Here is a 10,657-nt window from a genome sequence, read left to right as displayed (position 1 = left end):
ATCGGTTGGGCAGAACCTGAGAAATCGTGGGTATCAGATTCAAAAAGATAGTTCTGAGAAAAACGCGTTTAAAGTACCCCATTATGTCTTTTGTTCGATTAGTTGCAGCCCAACTGATTTGGATGGCTGCTCAGCAAAATACTTATTTCTCCGAACATAATTTGAGTTTGGGAAAATCCTCTCGTAGACATATTCTTAAATAGTTAAACTATGAAAATATGAAAAAAAAAAATCGATTTTTTTTTATTTCTAGACCAGAATACCCCCTTAATGAGAGTTAAAACGAATTCTTTTTATAGTAAAAACGCATTAAGATTCAAAAAAGTATCTCACTAATGTAAGAAAAATATTGCAATTCCATGGTGAACCTCAATTAAAAGGAAATTTAAATAATATTCTTTAAAAAAGCCGTAAAAACGTAAAAGAAAGTAACACGGTAACAACATTTAAAAATTAAGAAGAAATGTAAGGCTTTTGTTACGCTTGCAACATTGTGGCTACAATTATGCTATAAAAAAGATGAATATGTTCGTCTTCACAGTAATCTTTTTGGAACTTCCTATAATCTGCATTTGGAACACGTTGGCATTTTCTTTCTCTATCCAACCAGTAGGATTTCATTATTTTGCATCCTCTATGCCTTTCAGACTTTTATGTCAATTTTGGAGTTATAGTACATTCACTACTAAAGACATAACAAAATTCGGTCGAAAGGTTTGAAAAATGCATCATTCTGTTTTACAGCTTTTCATGCAACATTTATTCAATACAACACAAAATTAACTCCTCTTACATTCCCACAGAAAATAGTTCTAATTCAAATAAAATAAAATATTAATACTTAATAATCATATTCCTTTTCATAAATCACATTATCCAGCTACATCTCCATAAACGCTTTTAGTATTGAAAATCGGAAAAAAGTATGTAATGTAGTTATAGCTTAAGAAAACGTGTTATAGTAAAACACAAACAGGCTACAGTTTGACATTTACTGGGATAGTATATCTCCTATAATTTTGTTAGCCTAGTTTGTAAGAAAACTTTATAGTCGCCATTTTTAAAAGTTGTTGTTGCTTTACCTTATAGGAAACTGCTTGTCATTGCCCATTGACACTCATTTTCGTTGTTCGTCGAAGAAAAGAAGAAAATTAAAATCCTCCGATTGAAGAAAAAACTAAATTTTTCTTCAATAAATCAATTTAGAAACGAAACAACTTCATTTGAAAAAGACCATAACTTTTTCAACAAATATCTCATCAATTAATTAAAAATCACAGCCATCAGCATGTTCGGTCGTCAAGGCGGTTTAAGTGGGTCATCGGGTGGCACTGGATCCTCTTTGGTGGAATTCCGGGCTGGCCGCATGAATATGGTTGGTAAGATGGTCCATCCTGATGTAAGGAAGGGTCTTGTCTACCTGAATCAAAGTGAAGATGGACTTATGCACTTTTGCTGGAAGGATCGAGTTTCTGGAAAGGTTAGTTGTTGTACTACACATTCCACTGATCAATAAAGTGACTAATATTGTAATTTAATCAATTCTTTGAACAAGGTCGAAGACGACTTGATTGTATTTCCTGACGACTTCGAATTTAAACGAGTTGAACAATGCAAAACAGGTCGCGTTTATGTTTTGAAATTCAAAACTTCATCCCGAAGGATGTTCTTCTGGATGCAAGAACCAAAAACTGACAAGGACGAAGAACACTGTCGCCGAGTTAACGAGCTAATGAACAATCCACCATCAGCTAACAGGAGTAGCAGCGACAGTGGTGACTTGCAGTATATGCTTAACAACATGTCTCAGCAGCAACTTATGCAGTTGTTTGGTGGTGTTGGACAAATGGGTGGACTCAGTTCGCTTCTTGGATCAATGAAGTAAGTTTTTATAACACTTCTCTTTTTATTGTTTCTTCCTAATGATGGCTTATAATGTCATAAGACATTGTGAGTTTTAGCAAATCATAGTTCAAACATGTTGCTTCTTATTCCGTAAACACTAAGATTTAGGTTTGCTTAGCTTCTATATCCCTTATTTATATATCTTGCTCAAGAGATCTATAAAACATGATTTTTAAAAGCGTCTAAAAATCTGTAAAGGTTTGTGTTTTCAAAAAGAAGAATTATTAAAATAAATTCAAAATTCTCGATATGTCTATTACCAACCACCAAAACTGACTTGTAAGAATATTGGGTTTCCAGATGCGATACAAGAAGTTCTCATCCCATTTCTGATATAGATATAAATTATATGCGTGTCAGATTTGAATGTAGTTTCAATCTCTGAGAGCGTTCAATATGACTGGTGACAATATCATCGCTAGTTCATTTACGACGCTTGAACGCCGCGCCGCAGTAATGACACTTGTCTCACCCTTTTTTTTAACAATATTTTACAGATTGTAGGCAATTCAATCGTATAATACTCGCGCCTCGAGAAATGCTCTTTAGTATACTTTCAAGCTTAACTTCGGTTCTACTGTCAAATATAAGCATTCGTCGTTTAGTCAAGCTACGAGCTCTGTTTCTCTATCAATCCAATAATAACAAATTTAAAAGAAAAGGGCACCGACACCTCCTTTCAAGCTATCTTCGGTATACAAATATTACCAAAATCGCATTGAGTACGCAATTCTACACTATCTACACTATAATATTATAAAGAGGAACTATTTGTATGTAACGAATGAACTCAAAAAGTACTGTACCTATTTTAATTATTCTTTTTTTATGAAAAAGCTACATTATCACTGAGTAACATAGCCTATATTTAGTACTAGCGGCCCGTCCCAGCTTCCTACGGGTAGACATACATAAATAGGTAGAACTCTATTATCCTCCACACTTAAGGAAAGAGTGCTTTTTCCACGGGCAATTGTATGTGGCACTTTCTCGAGTAGGAAAAATCAATACGTTTTGTTGCCACCTACAAATACCACAGCCAACTTAGTGTACAGGGAGGCTTTAAGATAAGCATACAATTTATTTCTAATCTATTAATTCAAGGTCGTTTTAATTAGCATGCCTTTAACTTAAATATCTGTACCTGTTTATGTCTACCCAAATCGAAGCCGGGACGTGCCGCTAGTAGTAAATAAAAGAAGAAGAATAAGACGTATTTTATTTAAAACCGTTGACTGTTATTAAGTTTCAGATTTACCCATCTTCTTACAATAATCTAAACTAGTCTTTTATATGAGCTAATGTCAAGATTACTTGAAGTCGAAATTTTTTAAAAGTATAACTTTATTTTATTTAAAATGCTGAAGGTATACAGGCTCCCGCGTTAAATCACTTAATTATCTTTCTTCAACAAATTTAGCACAGCATCCATTTTTCCTGGATATTTTAAATGTCCCCCAAAATGTCTATGGGATTTAAGTCAGGCAATCAGGCAGGCCACTCCAATACGCTGATTTATTAGTCCTTAAAATACTTTTGAGCAGATTTGGACGTTGTCCTGCTGTAGAATACATTTTAGAGACAGGTTTTCGTCTGCATAAGGCAGCACCGTATAGTTTATGTTATTCACCTTCAAATGTTGGTCAATTTTACCCTTTAACAAATGTATTGGTCCAAAGCCATACCATGAAAATTAAACCTAAAGTATGATGCTCCCGCCACCATTCTTGACCGTTTTCTGGATGTATTTGGGATTCAGTTCTTTCAAATTAAGCCTTCCAACGGTTTGTGTGCCATCAATTCCGAACAAATTTATCTTGGTTTCGTAGATCCACAAAACATTCCTCCATTTTTTGCCTGCTTCAATATGATCGTGGGCGAATTTAAAACGCGTTGTTATATTTTGTTTTCCTTAGAAAGGGCAACATTCTTGCCATCATTCTGAGCGAGTTACCTTCAACAACTCTTCTACGAACAGTTCTGGAAGTTATTGGAAACTGTTTCTTTTTTCATCATCATCATCAGGTCCTCTAACCCCGTACGGGGCATAGGGCTTCAACAAAACGTCTCTATCCTTCTCGATCTGCAGCTAGATACCTTAACTCTGGCCAATTCTTTCTCTGGGAGTTAGCTTCTGATGGCACTGTAGATTTCTATGTTGTTCTTGGTCTTCCAACCCGCCGTGACCCCTGACGATTCTATTCAAAGGACTGCTTAGCAATATCATCGTTTGGTTTCCTCAGTGTGTGACCAATCCATTGCCATTTGCGCTTTCTGATGTCGATGTCCAAGCGCCTCTCACCTGTCCTACGCCACAATTCCTGGTTAGATATTGTTTATGGCAAGCGAATTTTAAGTTAGTGACGCAGACAGCAGTCCACAAAAGCCTGCGATTCTCTCGAGATGGTGGCCGGGACATTTCATGTTTCATAAGCATATAATAGCGCGGATTTCACATTGGATTCGAAGAATCTCAGTTTAGTGCGACTTGACTGGATTTCCAAATTTGGGACAGAGCACCAAAGGCAACGCGAGCTTTATTTATTCTGCTTTTTACGTCCAGATCCGTACCACCATTTCTGATACAATACATAATAATACGATGTTGTGTTGGGGGCCTGTTAGCATTTCTCCTTTCACCCGTAAAGTTTGACACATCTCGTTCAGCCCACTGATGTTATTTGTCATGAGACATACATATGTCGTCGGCATAGTCTTAATGGCTAAGCCTTTCAAACGTTCTCCATTGAATACCTTTCCTCTCAGTTGTACCGACGCTGGCCGTCAGAACATCATCTATGGCCAGCAGAAAAAGAATTGGCGATAAAACATCCCCTTGTCTCACACCCTGACGTATTTCGAAAGAGTCGGATAGCTGCCCATTATGCAACACGAAACACCTTGAATTGTTGTAGGACTCCTTTATAATGGCAACAATTTTTGGCGGAATTCCTCTCCCAAGAAGTGATCTCCATATACATTCTCGGTTAACTCAGACTGCTCAAGAACATTGTGTAAGGTGTTGATATGGTCAACGCACGACCGACCGCTGCGGAAGCCAGCCTGATTCCTCTTGAGTGTAGTCCCAATTCTAGCCTTTATCCGTTCGAGGATTAAAGTTGCCATTAGCTTTGGGAAAACGGACAAAACGGTAATACAACCTTTTTTTGCACCTTAACAATCACTCCATGCTTCCATTCCCTGGGATAGGTTTCGTTTTCCCAAACAGTTTGTATAAGCGGATGCAAGATACTAGCTGTTGTGGCGGGATCAGCTTTCAGGAATTCCGCTGGTACTCCGTCAAGCCCGGCTGCTTTGTTGTTTTTGAGGAGATTAATCTCTGTTTCAATTTCCGCTACTGAAGGCAGTTCGATGTCAATACCCCTGCAGAATCTGCGCATCTCGTTAAGTTGGGGCATTTCAGCACTCTGTTCAACGGGGTCTTCAATTGATACCAATAGTGTCCCCTTCACATCCATTACAGGATGATTGTTGTTGCTTTTTTCCCCACAACTTCTTTGACTATTTGGTACAATTCTCGGAGATCTGCTCTTCCTGCAGAGTTATCAGCGAGTCCATCTATCCTGTCAAGTCTCACACAACGATAGACCATCTTGCGTACAATCCGATATTCGTTTCGCAATTCAGCATTTCGTTGAGCGTCTGTCTCGGCGTTTATTGGCAGCTTCAACGATTTACGAAGGTCGATTTTTCCCAGGTGTGTTGGGATATCCAAGACTCACTAATTCTCGTAAGCCTAGGTACAGTCACGGATCCAGCCTTCATAAAAACACTTGATTTTACCCACATCTCGTCAACATCTGAGTCAACAATCAATAGTTAAGGGTGTTGATATATGTAGCTACGACTTATGTTGGGATCACTTAAAGCATTCGTATTGAATTTTTGATTTCTTGGTGCATGATGCGATTGGCTTAATACAGCCGCGGTTTTTAATTTGAGACTCATTACAACCAAATGGTGGTCGGTTCCCACATTGGCATTTTTTATATTTCGGACATCACACATAGACTTCCTCCATGCTGAATCATGATGTGATCAATTTGATTTTCGGTATTACCATCTGGGTGCACCCATGTGACTTTGTTGCACGTCTTATGTTTAAGTACAGTCCCACCAATTACAAGACGATTTGCGTTACAAAAGTCGACAAGCATGTCACCATTTTTATTACGTGACCCCAAGCCATTTTTTCCTATAACTCGTTCCAGACCGTAATTGTCTGCACCGACTTGAGCGTTGAGGTCTCCCATGACGATTGTGATATCGGCTCTCGGAATACTGCTGTAAACCGAGTTAAGATGAGTGTAGAACTCGCTTTTGTCTTCTTCGGTCGCTTCATTTGTGAGGGGCATAACACTGAACGATTGTTATGTTGCTGATTTTGGAGGGGAACCTTGCAGTCATTATTCTTTCAGATATTTTCAGATATTTGCGCCCAGGAAATAAGACTGCGCCTAGCTACTTCGTTCAAAATAATTAAAACACCTTGCAGCCTTTGGCCACCCTCTCTTTAATCCTCTCCGGAATACAGCATTCTCGTTTGTCCAGTATCAGATCTGTATTCAGCTTTTCCTTTTCACGTTGTTTCACTAATGCCTATGATACTGATCTTAAGACCATTTCGCGCTCTTAATGTTCGTATCCTTCTTTGCCATACAAGGATCCGATTTTTGTACGTATACCATAGCCAAAAGTATCTTGAAAGACTTCTACTATTTGTTGACGATTCATTTATTATCACCTCCAAATTTCTCATAAATTATACTCGATTTTCTTAAATGTCCAAATGAAACCTCTTACTGGAAAAGTTTTTTTGTGCATATATTATGATATTTTCCCATAACAAAGGTTCTTGAAAAAAAAAACTGAAAACATAAAAGTATGTCAAATTTAAAGTCTGGTTGTCTAGTCAAAAAATTCTATGCGATTTTTAGGCTCAAATTATCTTTCATTCTTTTCTTGGGGTTGTTTTGATTGGTTTTTGGCGTTCAGCGGTCACATAGCTTTTACAATCAACTTGAGAGATCTGCTCATTATTCTGGCTTTTTCCCTCAAAGATTTTCTCTCATTTCGTAGAACTAAAATGGGCAGGTTCAGGCGACATAAGGGACTTAAATGTGTGGCAAGTTTTTAGTATTTGATTGGCAAGCTTCCAAAAAATTGCCTTCCAATTAACAAAACTTTATTGGAAATTTGACTGAAAAGTTAGTCAAGAAAAATCTCCCTTACTATGATGTCAAGTCCACTTGTGTCAAAATTAAAGTTGACCATGTTTTTCCATTCAGCTGAAAGCTTAACTTTATTATATATTGTTTATTCATTTTCTGCACAATTCCATGTTATGTGTAGCCCAATAGTGTTTCTTATCAAATTGAAAAAGAATAAAGTAATATTTCTTATAACTTGCCCAAGGACTGTTTTGTGGACAGTAATGTTTTTAGTAGTTTTTCTACGTTGAACTAAAGGTAGAAGATGGAGAAGCAAGGTTCCAAATTTGAAATTTACGACACTTGAAAACTAACTAGTTGCCTTGGTCAAAATGTACGTTCAAAGAATGAAGTTGAATGCAAATGAAGTCCCTTATGTTGTCTGAACCTGACCTTCTCTTCTAGGGAATAATGCTTACCGCGACCCATATTTTCCTTAGAATTAACTGTAATATTATTAAAATGATTTGCATTAACCTCCCAAGGTGAACTTATTGTTTTATAAAATTAAAAACTAATATTTGTGATACTAGTTAAATATTAAGGTCTGTGCTCCAATGTGTTTTTCTATATTCATGTCCACCAAAAACACAGTCTTACCTAAGTAACGGTTCATTTCCAGACAATCAACAAGCAAAAAAAAACAAAACCCATGTTATTTTTGTTATCACAGCAAGACTTAAAATATAGAGTCCAAGCAACGTAGATAAATCTCATTTTTAACTTAACTTGGTTATATTTAGTTTCAAAAAAACAAAACAAAAACCTAAATTCATTAAACATGTTAATTTTATTTGTGTTCTAGTCGTTCATCGGATAGCAGCTCTTCCCCGCGGACAGCAAGCACTCCAACATCTAATCGCCTAAACGCAAGCACTCTACTAACTCCAGAGAATTCTACATCGTCAATTCCTCGCACTCCGTCCGCTCCCAAATGTGCCAGAGGATCTAATGCTGAATCAAAGAAATCTTCCGATGCATCAGCAGGAGCTTCTGATGACGTGAGTTTTCCAGGACTTCGATCATTCATATCAGGCCTCTCAACCGACACAGCCGGAACAGCAGCAGGAGCCGGACGAACCATCAACATAGATTTATCCACTGCTATTGCCTCTTCCGATGCTGTCAATCAAATTATTGCCGATCCAGATCGTGCAAATACACTTTCAGTTCATCTGCCCGAAACAGATGAATCCGATGAGAGCAAGCGCCAACAGCTCAAGGAAACCCTATCGTCGCCTCAATTTCAACAGGCTCTATCGCTCTTCTCGAATGCCCTGCAATCAGCTCAACTTGGTCCGGTTGTATCACAATTCGAATTATCCCCTGAAGCAGTTGCTGCTGCATACTCCGGAGACTTGGAACAGTTTGTAAAAGCATTGGAGAAATCTAAGCCAAATGTTGAGGCCAAGGAGGAAACTGTCGAAAAAAAAGATTAACATGAGAAGCAAAGTTTTACTCCCCCAACTGGTTTTGAATTGGAATGATTATATTTTTGTGAATTATAGTTACCTTTATAGTATAAACTTGCTTGGTGTGTTTAAAATAAAGAAACAAAAAAACAAAACCGCATAAACTTTGCTGCGTTTAACAAACTAAACAAAATTAATACACAGTGTTAACCAAATGATACCATTCAAATTGAATAAATTTAATCGCATATTTAATCAAAAACTCTTTGTTTATATTTGATTTTGTTACCAAAGCTAACACTTGTATCAGTTAAATCGTAGTAGAATATTTGAAATAAAACAATATTTTAAAAAATGCTGAAATTTTGGCAGACATTGTGAAAAGGTCAAATACAAAAATTGTGAAGAGGTAACACTGCATTAATTTGAACTTTAAGTTCAAGATTTATGCAAAATATAAATAATACGAATGGAATAGATTGTCATCACAGCATTTCCCTTATATTTGGGTACATAACAGATTTAAAAAATATTGTTTACATAATGTTTTGCATCTTTTATCCTTGGCCTTGCGAATTTATATACAATTTACCCTATTACAGAATTCTTTTATTTCCCCTTTTGTTTTTTTAAACATCATTTCATAGTCGATGTTTCCCCCATTCGTTCGTTCTCTTAAATTATTTGAATTCAACATCAACAGGTGTGGGAAAAACTTCAATATCAAAAGCTTTTTAAGTTCATATTTAAAAAAAAAAAACAAATGTTTGCAATTAATCTGACATAAATATGGACTTTTGCATACACTATGCTTCAATAAAATAGGTATGCTTGCTTTTTTTAGATTGTTGAGCATATTCGGAGAATCAATTAACATCGGTTTCATGTAAGAAAATGTCAAAGTTAATCAAAATAATCACTAAAATTTCATAGATGGAATTTAATACATAAATAGACCCTTACTGTGGATTTATTTTATATCCTAACATAAATATGCTCAAAAAAGTACTCTTTAAATATTATTGAAGCTCAATTTTGAAAAGCAGAAAGCAACTCTAAGCACCGCTAAATCCATATTCCCCAAGAATGAATACCAAATGTATATTTCATGGATAATAAATATTATTCGCAGTTATTTTAAAGGTGAATTAAAAGATTGACTAAAAAGCATGCTTACTTGTGGAATTATGCTCCTGATTTCGATGTTAAAATGATAGAAGTGATTGCATCTTATTAGGTCATATGTCATATACATTATACATACATAAGTCCTTCTACCCAATCTAGCTAGGATAGGTACTACGACACATATTAAGTTCTAACAAAAATATAGTACCCCTTCATTCATTCACATCACTAAAGTGTGTCCCTTTGACTTTGAACTTAATATAATTTTGAAATCACTGTATGTTTTTTAAGTTTATATCTATAATATTCAAGTTTAGAAATATATTGCTTCTGGTCCAAAATAAAAAGGTATGTACCTACAAGATAACTCGAATTATTCAGAGAATTAATATAGGTACATCGGTTTCGTGTAAGAAAATGTCAAAGTAAATCGATTAGATTTATCTTGTTATTGATTTAGTTTGAGATAACCACGAGTTCCATCAGATCTTTTTTGAAAGGACCCAATGTTTTTATTTAAGGATGCAACATAAGGACACAATATAGTTTTACCAACTGTCTGTTCCATTAATTGCTATAAAATTATTATTATACAAATTGAAGGCTGTTCTAACTTGCAAGTTACTGGAAACTTGGAAAATGTGCGAACATTAGCTTACCGTGCTTTTTGATTACATTTTCTTAGTTACAAAATTTGTCTGAATACTTGGTGTTCTACAGTTTTTATTTCTAATATCATATTCAATTGCTATATGTTAATTGAAAGTTATAGTGTCGAATAAGGTTATTTTTGTATTAATAAGCTTACGTTTCTAATTATCTACTCCATCATTTTTGAGCCTCTCAGAATTTTTTGGTATATTACTTCATACGACAGTATTAGACAACCAATATTTCCTTGAGTTAAGGGCTAATTAAACAAAAATGGTGCAATTGTCATAGAAAATTTTCATTTTTAATTTGTTTAAAATAAAGAAACCC

General features: G+C 35.7%; 1 protein-coding gene across 1 annotated transcript; it reads left to right on the top strand.

The window, feature by feature from the left end:
- The first annotated feature begins 1,093 nt into the window (after positions 1-1,093).
- LOC129938640 (proteasomal ubiquitin receptor ADRM1 homolog) lies at positions 1,094-8,810 on the top strand. The gene is made up of 3 exons (XM_056046311.1): positions 1,094-1,480; positions 1,556-1,881; positions 7,942-8,810. The coding sequence occupies exons 1-3, from the start codon at positions 1,289-1,291 to the stop codon at positions 8,573-8,575; spliced, it is 1,152 nt and encodes a 383-aa protein (XP_055902286.1). The 5' UTR covers positions 1,094-1,288; the 3' UTR covers positions 8,576-8,810.
- Positions 8,811-10,657: the final 1,847 nt, after the last annotated feature.

Source organism: Eupeodes corollae, chromosome 1 (assembly GCF_945859685.1).
Source record: "Eupeodes corollae chromosome 1, idEupCoro1.1, whole genome shotgun sequence".
NCBI classification, from domain to species: Eukaryota; Metazoa; Arthropoda; class Insecta; order Diptera; family Syrphidae; genus Eupeodes; species Eupeodes corollae.
The sequence above is the reverse complement of the archived record's forward strand: the minus strand, read 5'-3'. Positions and strand labels throughout refer to the sequence as shown.